Source organism: Oratosquilla oratoria, chromosome 14, assembly GCF_046742065.1.
Source record: "Oratosquilla oratoria isolate Oo_2021 chromosome 14, ASM4674206v1, whole genome shotgun sequence".
NCBI lineage: Eukaryota > Metazoa > Arthropoda > Malacostraca > Stomatopoda > Squillidae > Oratosquilla > Oratosquilla oratoria.
In genome coordinates, this window is record NC_134790.1 from 43,337,013 (window position 1) to 43,352,542 (window position 15,530).

Here is a 15,530-nt window from a genome sequence, read left to right on the forward strand (position 1 = left end):
GTGTGCACCTTGAGATCATATCAAGGCCTTATACAAGGGAAATTTTCTATTTATTTCTTGTTCCACACCTTAGTTTGAGAAAGGTAGGGCGACACCCGTGTCTATTTAGTTATTATTATCACCATTATTCATGCCACATTTGGTTGACTTTTTTGGAGGTGATTTCCCCAACCAAGTTAGGTTTAGGGAGGCCATTTTTTGGGGCAACTTTTCAAGCCCCTTCCCTATTTGGGGTAAGCAGAGCAGATCCTAGAGCTGCTTAGTCATACAAGCAGCAGCAAAGCTGGGTTGTTCTGTAATCCAACCACAAAGTGACAACTGGGCCTACACCAGTTGCCATATGGGTTGTGATTAAGGACTTCCAGATATCAGCACCTCCTGCCCCAACCACTGCCACATAGCAGAACACCCACACACACCAAGAAACATTAAAACTACACCCATAGACCTTTATTACACACAGATACTCCACTGCCACATAGCAGAACACCCACACACACCAAGAAACATTAAAACTACACCCATAGACCTTTATTACACACAGATACTCTCTTCTCTTCCTCCACAACCACCAAATACCAGCCTCCGGAAACATATTCATAATCATATCACTCACCGCTCCATTAACACACTGAAAGACAACACACTGCTGCATGCCAGACCCCTGATATCCACCCTTCTGAATCCTCTCTCCCACGTAAGGACAGAGTCCACTTGGCCAGACTGCGATGCGGTCACCACCCAGCACTTCTAAGCTACCAGAAGAGGCTGGACAACCGTGTTGTGAACAGCTGCCCAGGATGTAACACTTCACCCCATACCATACAACACATAATGGAAGACTGCATTATACACAATCATGCACGCAAACAACACAACATACACTCTATAAAGGATTTGTGGGAAAACCCAGTTTCGGCTGTGGCCTTCCTTGGGGAGACGGGACTGCTCGGACAGACAGTCTAGGGAACGACAACAACAACAACAACCACTGCCAGAAGACTTTTGATTGTTATTTGGGGTTATTGTTAGTGGAAGAAGTGCTTGATGGCGATTAAATATTTTGTAAGCTTCAGTTGCTGCTTTACTATTGGTATTAACTCCCACATGGGAGCAGCACTCCCTAGGGGCACCATAGAGGTAGTGAAGTAGCAGTTGGTTTTCCTTCTGCCGAGTCCCACTTCAAGACCTTGCCTCCATTTTCTTGGGCAGGAGATGAGACAGAGGGCTGCAAGACCTCCAAATAGGTCTTGCATTTTGTGGCAAAACTTCATCTCCACACATATACAGTGAAAAAATAAAACACCTTTATTTTTATCAAACAACTCTATTCTGTCATATGACAAGTTAATTGTAACCATTATGGCACTGATGATCTGGTGCCTCAATACTAAAATATTCAACATACATAATTCAATCATAGCACAGACTTATCACTCTGTTTAAATAACTTTAGTGATCCAAACAATGGAATGGAATGAAAGAACCGGACACCTGTATAATGGTTTTCATACACACTACTACTGTCATTTCATACAAAAATTCTGCCTTTCAGGGAAAGAGAGAGCAGAGAGAGAAATAAAAGTGAAAATATTTTTGCCAGTGTCCAAATTCAGGCACAAATGGACTTAAGAAAATAAAGTATGAAATAAATTACATATTAAAATTAATATGAAAGACATTTATCTCATGTACAGCAGTGATACCAATGGGAAATCCATTAAAGATTCTGTATATACAATGGCCAATCTTGAAATAAGTGTGCTGGATGTTATACAATAGATATGATGTATTGGTATGTTTACCTCCACCTTGCTACTAGAATGAACCAGTTAGCCCACTTAGTTAAAATCAAATATTATTTCATTTGTTATGAACTGTGACTGTACAGGGGTGTAATTCAATGTACACAATTTGTTGCCATTTGTTTATACATATATATATATATAATATATACACACACACGCTACAAATGGCAAGAAATCTATATATGTATACATACATGCATGCAATTTTGTAACCAAAGATAGGCACTCACTAGTGGTGATCCTTCAAACATGGACATATGATAATCATCTAGCCACCCATCTTCAAAACCAATTACAGGGGTTCCTTGACCTATGTCGTCCTTAACGTGGGTCATTTTGACTTTATGGAGGTACAGAATATATAGTTTCATTTGTCATTTTAGCGATTGTTTTAATTTTTATGTTTGTTTTTATTACTTTCTGCTATAATTATGTTCTCCCACTTTCCTATGGTCTAGTTCTATTTCTTCATATGTATGCATAACTTTTGGATGTTTTAGGTTAGGTAGGGGACTTAGACTATGGTAATTCAAACTGATGTCAAAAATTTCCTTGTATCAGTCCATAGGAAAGAATCTCATATGTAACTTGAGGACTCTCTGTATAACATATACATTTCCATCTGAAGGTGCAGGTGCTCAAGTCTTTGAAATGGACCCAATATAACTGACTATTCTTTCAGTTCTTCACTTCCATCCAGTCATCTCATCTGGTACCATAGCAGCAGGTACGATAAATTGGTAAGAGGCACCCTGAGCATTGCTCCTTTCTTGTATACCACAATTAGGTAAATACAGTAATACAACATAGACAACAGTTCATGTTTCTTTCCAGAGAAATCTAATGAAGGATTTTGAGATTGATACTGCCTTTCCAGTCTTTAAGGAAGAGATTGAGAACAGGAGAGGTTGAAGGAAACATAAAACTAAGGAGGAATGTGTAAGGTCTATAACCCATGATGCCTTTGCATGTACATAAATAAAATTGTTAACTCTGTGATGACCTAAATATAGCAGGCTAGTGGGATTCTTAGTGTCTTGAGGAATAATTTCTCTTTAGAGTTTATATCTCTGGGTTCTTGATATATGGAATGGGTGGGAGTGGGTACATGCCTTTTGATTTGGCTACCTCCCTTATAAGGGGGAAAAGCCCTTGGTACATAGACTTGATATCTGTGAACTTCAGTCTAGAGAGTAGTGTTTATTTTGTAATTCTAGTGTAAGCATGAGATCTGGTTAAGTAATGCAAGTTCATAGTAAAGGCATACATCAAATTCCTGGCTTCAAAAAGCCCTCTGTTAGTTGGCACTGTCCTAGCCCTCTCTGAGTGGAGTTGTTTGTGACATTAAACCAAACCATGAATGCTCTGAAGCTCACTGGCCTAGTAGGTTACGGTGTCGTTACTTGTGGCAAAGTTCATGGGGATGGCAGTTTGAATCCTGCCAATGGCAAAATTGAACCAAGGGCATGGTTCATTAAATTCCAAGCTACAAAGCCCTCTGTAAAGGGGCACCGTCCTAGCTTCCCGTTAGGGCTGAGTAACATTAAACCATATCGTGAATCAAGCTATTAATGCACTGCAGGTCTAGGTTTCTTGTTGCATTCATTAATGGGCACCCGTATGCAGAGGGCATGATCATAAATAAATAAATAAATACATACACACACACATATACCAAAGGCTTTTTTTCCCTTATAAGAAAAATAATAATAATAATAATAGAAGAAGAAGAAGAAGAAGAAGAGGAAGAGGAGGAGGAGAATCCACTCCCACCCATTCCATTTCATCCCCATCCCTCCCTCTTATCTTGGCTCCTCCTGGATGATAGGTCATCCCTGCATCTCGCCCCCGCCTTGGGTCAACAGCAGTGTCACAAGACACAGCACATCCACAGCAAGGCTGCTTCATTAAATCGGCGACTGTGCCTCTCCGTCCCCTCATGCAGAAATGGAAAAGATGGGGGAGAAATTCCTTTGGGCTGCATCATTTTATTTTTCACACATACTCCCTCAACCCCCCCCATAGCATCATCCATACACAACCATTATCCATTCACCCATATCTTTTGTCTTCTCCCATCCTTCCTCAACTGACATTCCCCTTTCCCAATGCCCCTTTTACCCCATCAATAAATAAATAAATAAATAAATAAATAATGTAAAAATCTTTCATGAATCAGGTATTGCTTTTCTGATCACTCATCTCCCATGCCTAGAACTGATAACTTACTTCTAAGGCTTGTGTGAAGCTTCAAATCATGCCCTCTCTCTCTTCCTGCATATGCAACATTGTACCATTGAGCTGGCCCCACAGAAAGACAGACAGACACACACATTAAAAGTGAGCAGAGGAAGAGGTGATGTGACAGCTACCTTGAGATTGGTGTAAGGTACAGAAGAATATGGATCTGTCAGTATGAGATAAAAGACCATGAAGAGGTAACAGAAAAAAAGGTAAGAACAAAATTACAGAAGATGTAGTATGTAAAGAAACACAGCTTTCCACACAGACATGCTGTGGGACAAATTAGAAGAAACAATCAAGATGAACAACATAAATGAATTAAAACAATGTTTGGTTAGTGGAGATACACACATGACTCCATGAGCACAGCTTTGACCCTGTATATTACAACTACAGGTTCATAAACTCATGTACACACAAACATATCCTCCAAATTGTCCAGACACGTATCACAAGAAATGGCCAAAGTATAAATTTTATTTCTAACATGAAGCCCAGTTTCAACTTTTTACATGTCTAAAAAGAATTACATGGAAATGAAGAAAAAGATATCAAAAAAGGAAAGGCAAAAAAATTGATGTCATTACAAAATAAACCTCTAACATGATGTAGCTATCTATGTGAGATACAATCGGTGGTAATCATTAGCTCCAAATGCTGCATTGCACTTCGGGCATTTTCTCTGTCTTGTCTCATACCTTGTGCGAAGACAGTCAAAACAGAAAACATGGAAACATTTGACTAAAACAGCATCCTTCCTTTTCACCTGAAATAGAAAAAAGTAAATAAATAAAAAGCATTCTTTAATTAAAAATACAGATTCAAATATTCTATTCATTCAATCAAACCAATTCCCCCAGTCTCTCTTGCAGAAAGCCTGCAGCCTTTGGGAAACTAGGAATAGCCTTTGAGCAGGACTAAAGTCACTTAGGCAAGATATATTGTGTTGTTGTTTGGGGATTGTTAGTGCAGGGTATTGCAATATGAGGTGTTCTGTGTCTTCTGTGCTGTTTGGAAGTAGCCATCATACAAGGAACTAACAACTGAACAAAACGGGTATGTTGAATATTTCACCCCACCTAATTCCTTTAATACACCATTGCCCACAATATTTTTAAGCTATCCCTAGTTGCCTTCCAAAATCCCCTCACTACATATTTGCCAAACCTTCTTATTTTCTTCTTTTTGTCCTTGGTTGTGAGCTAATGCCCTTCACCCAGCCAATTGTTCCATCTTATCCTTAACCCTTCCTGTTCCTACACTTTTGGTCCACCTTCTCAACCTTTCCTAATATTCAGTGACCCCTTACCTCCCTCTCTCCCTCCCCTGTTCCCCAAGTTCTTCTTTAATTTTAGTCATGTGTATTAAGATTATGTACTTCAAAAAGCTGTAACAAGTGAAATGTCATACTAATAAAGGCTCCATCCTTACATGATGTTTATTTCAATCCCCTTGTACATCTCATTACCTTACATTTATCCACATTTATCTTCAACTTCCTTCTTTCACACACCTTCCCAAACTGTCACTAACTTCCTTAATACCTCCTCTGACCCTGCTACAAGCACAGTCATCAGCAAACAACAACTGACTTATCTCCCACTTTTTTCCATTTTCTTTAAGCAATATTTTGAAAAATTCTGGTACACGAGCGAATTTTAGGTAAACATTTCAAAAGAATCTCTATGATGGTGGCAACACTCATACAAAGTATTTCGTTTCTATTTTTTTAATACAGAATAAAATAGGTAAAATATTGGCAACTCCATTTCATAAAAAAACATACTGTATATTGAAATAGCGTTAACATTTCTATAACTATTTAGTTTTTTGCTACAGAATTGTTTATGGAGATATTTGGCAATTCCTCCCACCAGCATGCCCCACAAAGACAGTGGACAGGGCACCAGTACTCTTGAAAAAGTCAAAGGAAGGTGATGTTGCTCCTGGTACTCTCACTGTATGCAACAATTTTGATTCCCCACCCTGTATTGCTGCTGTGATCATAGGAAAATTAAGAAACAAGAGAGTGAAGTGGCAGAATATAGAGAGGGCCCGTGAGTGCTTGAAATAGAAACAAGAAGGAAAAAGAAAGAAGAGAAAAGCAGCAAAGCTGTGCCCAGCACTCCGCAAGCATTTACTAGCCATGCCCACCTTACACCTGAACTCACACCACACCACTCACCCTCACCTCACACCTCATTAGCAAAGAAGAGGAAATTGCTACATTGCTTCTGACCCAGGGCAGTGGCCGAGATGCAGGGATGACCTGTCATCCAGGAGGAACTAAGAAAAGTGGGTGGGAAGGGTGGTGAATGGGAGTGGAGTATGTGGGGATGAAATGGGTGGGAGTGGATTTATGCCTTTGACTTTGGCTACCTCACTTATAAGAGGGAAAATACTCTTGGTATGTCTATGTATGTTCCCTTCCTAATATATTCCATAAAAGAGAGAAAATGAAAGATACAAACCTTGCACGATGGGCAGGTAAGAACTTCCTTGTATTCTCGTATTTCCTCCATGAGCACCTCGTCTGCACGGTCCACCATTTCAAACTTCTTGGCACGCTCAACCTTTCGCCGGAGGCTGGCGCTTTCCTCCTGAAATTGTAATTTTTCTATTTTAATTCACAGCTAAAGTGATAAATGTATATGTAGTGGTGTTGAGTAGGAACGAGCAAACAGATGGAGTAGACGGAAGGTAGAAAGTAATTGTAGCAGAGATATGTATTATGGAAGTAATGACAGTGAACACCATATTTAATAAGAGACTATGAAGGCCAGGGTGGTGGGCACTAGTGGGTGAGAAGGTAGTTGAGAGCATGTTAATCAGGGTTGTACCCTCTGGAGGGTGGGGGTAGGGAGGGCAACTGCCCTCCCCCTAGAATTTTTCAAATTTTTAACTTCCACATCTTCTGGTAACTACCCCCACTAAATTGGTGGAAGGTAAATTGGAGATTGAGAGAAGCAAGTAAAAACCTTGGGGGATTAAAAAGTGTAATGAGAAATAGGCTACTGGGAATGGATACAGAATAAATTATATGATGGGGTGACTAAAACATATGTATATAAATCATACAAAAATCGACTAAAATATATGAATCCGTTTTCCCTAAAAAAAACATAGACTCAGACTTGATACAGGTCTTCAAGAATCTAGAGGGAATTGACATCAAGAGTGACAAAATTTTCACACTGAATGATAATTATAATATAATCCAACAAGAAATAATGGTCTCAAACTGTCAGGAAAAGATTTAATGTAGATGTGGGTAGAAACAACTTCAACAATGTAGTTAATGAATGGAATAAACTTCCAACAGATGCAGTGTAATGTAGTTCAGTTTGAAGCTTTAAGATTCATTTTGATAAATACCTAAGCAAGATGCTGTAATGCCTGCCATTTATTTTATACTATTTATTTTTTAAGCTTTTAGGAGCTCTCAAGAGTTTTTACAAGAGTAGTAGAGTGTGTGTCAGGATTTAGAAATGGAGAGAGTGAGTGGTTTGAGGTAAAGGTGGGACTTCGTCAGGGATGTGTTATGTCACCCTGGCTGTTCAATTTATACATGGATGGGGTGGTGGGTCAGGGATTGGAGATGGTTAAAGAAAATGGAGAAAAGTGGGAGATAAGCCAGCTGTTGTTTGCGGACGACACTATGCTTGTAGCAGGATCAGAGGAGGGATTGAGGAAGTTAGTGACAGTTTGGGAAAGTGTGTGAAAGAAGGAAGTTGAAGATAAATGTGGGTAAAAGTAAGGTGATGAGATGTACAAGGGGTGAAAGTGGCAGCAGACTAGAAGCGAGTATTAAGGGAGAGAGATTGGAGGAAGTGGATAGTTTTAGATACTTGGGTGTGAACGTGGCAGGAAAGGGAGGAGTGGAGGTAGAATGTAGATTGAGAGGAGCAAGTCAATGCCTTGGTGTAATGAGAAATAGACATTTGTGAATGGATGGTAAGAGGAGATTGTATTTACCTAGTTGTATTGTACAGGAAGGGAGCTATGCTTGTGGTGACCCATCTTTGTATTTTTCAGTATCAAGCTTTTTTTTTTTTTAAATCTTGAATAGTGTTTGCACACACTGTTTCTTTATCTAAATCATTCCAGGTATCCATTACCCTCTGTGGGAAGCTATTTTTTTCAGATCTCTTCTATAGTTATCCTTTTTGAGTTTCTTTTCGTGTCCTCTTGTTTTTTCATTGTCCCATTTTAGTAAATCATTCCTATCTAGGATTTCCATTCCTTTCATGATTCTATTGATAGTCAGTAGATCTCTTTCTCTTCTTTGTTCCAGAGTTGGTAATTCCAACTTGGACAATCTTTGTTCGTATGTTAATTTGGAAAGAGTTAGTGCCAACTTTGTCATTGCTCTTTGTATTCTTTCTAATTTCTTTATATTCTTTTTAGTACTGGGTGTCCATAGTGTTGCTGCGTACTCCAGTTTTGGTCTTATTAGTGTAATTAATATTTTTTTTAATAATTTCCTCATCCAAGTAGTCAATTGCTACTTTCATTGACCTTAATAGGTTGAAGGTTTCTCCAACTATTTCATTGATATGTTTGTCTGTCATGTCTTTGCTGATTACTCCAAGGTCTCTTACTGAGTTCACTTTTTTGACTTCTTCACCAATTTTATAATTTCTTGGTATTCTGTTTTTACTTTTTCCAAACTCCATTATACTACATTTCTTGATATTGAAGTTCACTTCCCACTTTTGAGTCAATTTCCAGATTTTGTCCAGGTCTAACTGTAGTGATTCACAATCCTCCTCTGTTCTTGCTTTTAGTATTTTTGCGTCATCTGCAAAGATATTAATATAACACTCTACTCCTTCATCTTTGTCATTTTTCTCTCAGTCAGGAAGTCTTCGATCCATTCCAATAATTTTCCTCTGATGTCCCCTAATGATTCTATTTTTCTTATTAGTTTCTTGTGCAGTACCTAATCAAATGCTTTTTGTAGGTCTAGAAAGGAACAGTCTACCCATCCATCCCTCTCTTGTATTATTTCTATTAAGTCTCGAATAGAAGCAGATCAGGTTTGTTGTACATAATCTTCCTTGTCTAAATCCCAAATTGATCTGGATTCAGTATAATTTTTTCTTCCAAATGTGTAACCCATCCATTTTTGATAACCTTTTCACATATTTTTGCTACTGTGCTTTTTAGGGAGTTGCTAAATGTGAAGGAGGATAGGGAAGGAAAGATAGCTGCAGTGGGAAATACGAAGAAAATGAGAGTGATGAGTGAGGAGAACGGAGGAGAAATAAGGAAGGATGAGGTGAAGGCAGTTGTAAAGATGATGAAAGCAGGTAAGGCACCTGGTCTGGATGGATGTCATGCAGAATGTCTGAAAAAGGGAGGTTCAGTGATGGTGGACTGGTTGGTGAGATTATTTAATGTTTGCTGGAGAGAGGGTAAAGTACCGGAGGACTGGAGTAGTGCCTGTATAGTTCCTCTTTACAAGGGAAAAGGGGACAAGTGTGAATGTAGTAATTTCAGAGGGATTAGCCTGTTGAGTGTAGTAGGGAAGGCTTATGGGAGAATCTTAATTGAGAGGATTAGGAGAGGAACAGAAGGAGTAATTGGTGAGGAACAGTGTGGATTTAGGACGGGTAGAGGTTGTGTAGATCAGATCTTTGTGGTAAGACAGATATGTGAAAAAGCTATAGGAAAGGGGAAAGATGTTTTTTGGGCTTTTATGGATCTGGAAAAGGCTTATGATAGGGTAGACAGAAAGGCACTGTGGGAGGTTATGCAGATTTATGGGATAGGAGGAAAGCTTTTGGGAGCTGTCAAGAGTTTTTATGTGAGTAGTAGAGCATGTGTTAGGATTGGAAATGGAGAGAGTGAGTGGTTTGAAGTAAAGGTGGGACTTCGTCAAGGATGCGTTATGTCGCCCTGGCTGTTCAACTTATACATGGATGGGGTGGTGCGAGAGGTGAATGCTAGGGTGGTGAGTCAGGGATTGGAGATGTTAAAAGAAAATGGAGAAAAGTGGGAGGTGAGCCAGCTGTTGTTTGCGGACGACACTGCGCTTGTGGCAGGGTCAGAGGAGGGATTGAGGAAGCTGGTGGCAGAGTTTGGGAGAGTATGTGATAGAAGAAAGCTAAAGATAAATGTGGGTAAAAGTAAGGTGATGAGATGTACAAGGGGTGAAAGTGGCAGTAGACTGGAAGTGAACATTAAGGGAGAGCGACTGGAGGAAGTGGATAGTTTTAGATACTTGGGTGCAAGTGTAGCAGGAAAAGGTGGAGTGAAGGTGGAGGTAGAATGTAGATTGAGAGAAGCGAGTAAATGCCTTGGTGGTTTAAAGAGTGTAATGAGAAATAGACATTTGGGAATGGATGCGAAGAGGAGACTGTATGAAGGAGTGATTGTGCCAACAGCACTGTATGGGGCAGAAACGTGGAACATAAGAGAAGAAGAGAGAAGGAGTTTGAATGTGTTTGAGATGAGGTGTCTGAGAAGTATGGTGGGGGTTACTAGGCTAGATAGAGTGAGAAATGAGGAGGTGAGGAGGAGAACAGGGGTGAAAAAGGATTTGGGAGAGAGGGTTGATGAAAGAATATTAGGATGGTTTGGACACATGGAAAGAATGAGTGACGAAAGACTAGTAAAAGAGGTATGGAAGGCAGATGTGGAGGGAGTGAACATGAGGGGACGTCCTAGGATGAGGTGGATGGATGGGGTGAAGGGGGCTTTGGGGAAAAGGGGAATGTCTGTTGAGGAAGGAAGGGAGAGGACGGAAGACAGAGGTGAGTGGAGAATGGTTGTATATGGATGATGTGGTGACGACATGAGGAGGACTAGGCGGGGGGGTGGGGGAGTATGTGTGAGTAAATTTTTGACGCAGCCCGAAGGGATTTCTCCCCGTCCTCTCCTTATATGCAAGGGGGGACGGAGAGGGGGGGTCGCCGATTAAATGAAGTGGCCTTGCTGTGGATGTACTGTGTCTTGCGACACTGCTTCTGACCCAGGGCGGTGGGCAGGGTTCAGGGATGACCCGTCATCCAGGAGGTGCTCAGATGAGAGGAAGGGTGGGAGGGGTGTGGAGTGTTTTTAGGGATGAAATGGGTGGGAGTGTTTTTATGCCTTTCTTTTTGTGGCTACCTCCCTTGGAAGGGGGAAAAAGCCTTGGTATATGTATGTATGTATGCTTGTTTGGGAGACCGGTCTGTAGTTAGTTGGATTTTCCTTGTTTCCTCCCTTGAATATTGGTGCAATATTTGCATTTTTCGTCCTGTGGTACCTTTCCATCTTTGAGTGAGTATTTAATTATACTGTACATTATATCTGTTAACTCCTCTATGCATTCTATCAGTATCCAATTTGCAATTCCAAATAGACCACATGATTTTCTGACATCAAGGTTTTTTATTTGGTTGATGATTTCCTTCTGTGTTACAGATATTTCCTTCATGGGGGGGGGGGGGGATTTGTCTTTCTCTATTCCCTCATAGTTCTGTGAACTTTCAATTGTGAATACATATTTGAAATGATTGTTCATAATTTCAGACATTTCTACTTCTGTACATTCATAATTTACCTGGCGCAGCTTTTCCATTTCTTGTTTATTTTTTAGTTTACCATTTACATACCTGTAAAATAGTTTTGGTTGTTCCTTGCATTTTTCTATTATTTCTTTTTCATAGTTTCTTTTCATCTCTGCATATTTTTACATAATTGTTTCTTAATTAGATGTATGTTTGCCATTTACTTGTTTTTTAATCGTTTTTCCATTTTTTCAAAGCTTTGTCTCTTTTATCCTTAGCTTCACTACATTTTTTGTTGCACCAGCTTTTTATATATACTCTTTCTTGCTTTTGTTGTGGTACATATTTGTTCACTTCCTCATTATAAATTTCTTTTAGTATACAGTATTCCATTTCTCTACCATCCTTATTTCTTCATTTAGGAATTTTTTCCAGTTTGAGTTATGAAAGAATTTTTTATGTTTCTTAAAATTTGTTTTGTTGTACATTAGTCTTCCTATTCTATGTTCCTCATTTCTTCTTAGGTCCATTTGCTCTTTCAGTTCAAATTCTATTAGTACATGGTCACTCTTTCCTATCAGAGTTTTGCAATCAATTTTGTTCCACAATTTCAGGTTCTGTTGTAAGTATTAAATCCAGTCTTGATGGCTCCTCATTGTTTCTGTATCTGGTATTTTCCTTTATCCACAAGTCATTGTGTATTCAATGGTCATATCGAGTAGTATATTGCCCCAGAGGTCTTCTCCACCCTTCATTGTCATTTCTTCCCAACATATTCCTTTTGAACTAAAATAACCCATAATTACTATATTTCCTCTTTCTTTCAGTATATTAGTTCATATTTTGTATCTTCCAACAGTTTGGAATGATCGCCTTCTGTCCAGGACTGTGTTTTGGGGGCACACACACTGCTACAAATTTTCTACTTTTCAAGTAATTGCTTTCAACTTGTATCATAATTGATTTTACATTGTTTTTTTCTTCTGTTATCTTTATCACATTTAAGTCTTTACTAGTCAAAAATAATACTCGCCCACCCTGTTTTTCCTTTCTATTTTTTGTCCAACAGTTATATAGACCTTGTCCCACAGTATTTGGTGGTAGAGTACTTTTTAATTTAGTTTCTATTCCCATTATGTCTGGTTTTTCTAATGCCAGATAGTCATTTAATTCATTCAGTCCTGAAATCATTCCATCTATGTTGGTATAGGCTAACTTTGTTTTTTTTTCCCTCGTCTTTTTCAGTCTGCTTCATTTCCTTTTTCCTGATATACCATTTTCTGTGTGTGTCTTAGGGTGACAAATGTATGAGTGGATTGGAGAAGTGCACGTAACCACAATACAAAGGAATAGGGACATGTATAAATGTTGTAGTTTCTGAGGGGCCATTTCTGTTGAGTGTGGTTGAAAAAATGTACAGACACATTAACTTGAGGATTAGGAGAATGGAGGAAGTAACTGGAGTTGAACAGTGTGGGTTTAGGTGAGAAATAGTGCATATAGACCAAGTTTTTGCAGTAAGACTAATATGTGTGAAGTACTTAACCATAAAGATGTATTTTGGACTTAGACTTGAACAAGGCATATGAATGAGTTGATAGTGTTATGGAAAGTATTGTGACCATGGAATAAAGGAAAAGTCTGCTGAAAACCGTCAAGAGTCTTTAAATATGTTGTGTGGAGGTTGGAAATGGAGGGCAAATCACTAATCAATCAACAGCATAAAATATAAACATTACTGACGGTGATTCTTTTGTACTTGAAGGCTTCCTGTTCTAAAGCCATGGTCTTCTCTGCCACTACTTGCTGTGCTTCCTTCATCTGGGCATGATACTTCTCTGCAAAACAGAAAAGCTTCACTAAATAAAATGTAAATAGAACAGCAATAAAACTTAATTATTAAATGTATGCCTTGGATTGGGGGTCAAGAGACACTACCACCCACATTTTATCTGCATGTTGCAAGATATGTACAACATGGAACAGGGTTTGTTGAAGGTTAGCAACCTCACCTCCAACAAGTATTTTACAAGAGACTTTATGGGCTATCTCTGTAGACAAGAGTCGCACATCTTGCCTGTATCAAAATCTCTACGCATTAAGGAATGATGGGATGGTTTTCTAATACTGCCCCTCCTTTATACCATCCCTTTGGGCCTTTGCTTTTCTCACTCCCACTATCACAACTGTATGCACTTGCAAAAAAATCCCCTCCCAATTTCACCTTTGCCCACATTATCCTTTAAGACACTTTCATCAACTCCACCATACACTACTTCATCACTTACCAGCAGTGCTATCCTTCCCTTCCTCACCTACGTATCATTTCTGACACCCTAAACACCACACTCAAATTCAAACTCATCCCTACCTTTCGACTCATTTCACTCAATACTAACACATCCATCTTTGTGCTCGTAAACATACTATCATTCCACTCCCTTTTAGTCTCATCTATACCACACACACACACACATTTAACGATTCAATTACTTGAATTCTGGTTTGAGTCTTCCTACACCCTTTTGCCTAGACTTTTTATTGTGCATGAGAAAATTGTGGCAGATATATTTTCCTCATCATCAGGGGGGATCAGGAAGATGCCATCATAGAAGTGGTAAAGGTCAAGTTAAAGGGAACAGCAGTAGTACAAAAGTACCTTCACTCTTTCAACTGATCTATTAAAATTCTAATACAGACAGATGATGTGTGGCTCTGGTCTGTAAGGGAACCCCCAAAACAGTTTCTAACTTATTGATGTGTTTTGTATTTATATTTTGCATAAATCATCATACCATTTATCATAGGCCTTTACATCTTTACTATGAGGGAGGTAGGGGTGGGCTTGGTCAAAATACACAACAAATCAAACATTAATCCTATATACAACCTTTCATTTTTAAGTCTAAATTCTACCTATATACCAGAGTACATATTATGTAGATCTGATTCATAAAACTAATCTCACCTAAATGCAACTTTAAGTCTGCAGCAGACTGTGCACTTTCAATAGCTTTCCTCTTGTGCATCTCCAAGGCTTGTTGCCTTAGGGTTAATTCCTTTTCAACAGTTGCTAAGTTATTTTGCAGGAGACGCTCTTTCTCCTCCAGTTTACGCACAACCTGGTTTTGGGCCTCAACCTGAGTTGATAATGTGTTAACCTGTAATGTAAAAACTCACTTTTAGTTTACACACATACATACATATACCAGAGGCTTTTTCCCCCGTACAAGGGAAGTAGCCAAAAACAAAGGCATAAAAAATCCACTCCCACACATTCCATCCCTACATACTTCACTCCCATACAACCCCTTCCCTCCCTCTATCCTGGCACCTCCTGGATGACAGGTCATCCCTGAATCTTGCCCACTGCCCTGGGTCAGAAGCAGTGTCATAAGATACAGCACATCCACAGCAAGGTCACTTCATTAAATTGGCAACCCCCCCGTCCCCTAAAACAGAAACAGAGGAGACGGGGAGAAATCCCTTCGGGCTCTGTCAATTTATTTTTCAAACATACTCCCTCACTTCCCCCATCTCCCAACAACTCCCCTTCATGCATCACAGCATCATCCATATACAACCATTCTCCATTCACCCCTATCTTCTGTCTTCTCCTGTCCTTCCTCAACAGACATTCCCCTCTTTCCCAATGCCCCTTTTACCCCATCCATCCATCTCATCCTTGGTTGCCCCCTCATCTTCACTCCTTCCACACCTCTTTTACTAATTTTTCTTCACTCATTCTTTCCATGTGTCCAAACCATCCCAATACTCTTTCATCAACCCTATCTCCCAACTCTCTTTCCACCCCCGTTCTCCTCCTCACCTCCCCGTTTCTCACTCTATACATCCTAGTAACCCCTATCATACTTCTCAGGCACCTCACCTCAAACTCCTCTCTTATGTTCCATATTTCTGCCCCATACAGTGCTGTTGGCACAATCACTCCTTCATACAATCTCCTCTCAGCATTCATTCC

General features: G+C 39.5%; 1 protein-coding gene across 5 annotated transcripts in view; it reads right to left on the reverse strand.

The window, feature by feature from the left end:
- Positions 1 to 1,307: 1,307 nt before the first annotated feature.
- Bre1 (E3 ubiquitin-protein ligase Bre1) overlaps positions 1,308 to 15,530 on the reverse strand; it is a 136,057-nt gene continuing 121,834 nt past the window's right edge. For all 5 annotated transcript variants that reach the window (XM_076198039.1, XM_076198036.1, XM_076198037.1 and 2 more), the window contains 4 exons: positions 14,517 to 14,709; positions 13,292 to 13,386; positions 6,524 to 6,652; positions 1,308 to 4,818 (listed from right to left, as the gene is read on the reverse strand). In XM_076198039.1, the coding sequence (XP_076054154.1) occupies positions 4,669 to 4,818; positions 6,524 to 6,652; positions 13,292 to 13,386; positions 14,517 to 14,709 (567 nt within the window). In that variant the 3' untranslated portion in view covers positions 1,308 to 4,668. The remainder of the gene's footprint in view (positions 4,819 to 6,523; positions 6,653 to 13,291; positions 13,387 to 14,516; positions 14,710 to 15,530) is intronic.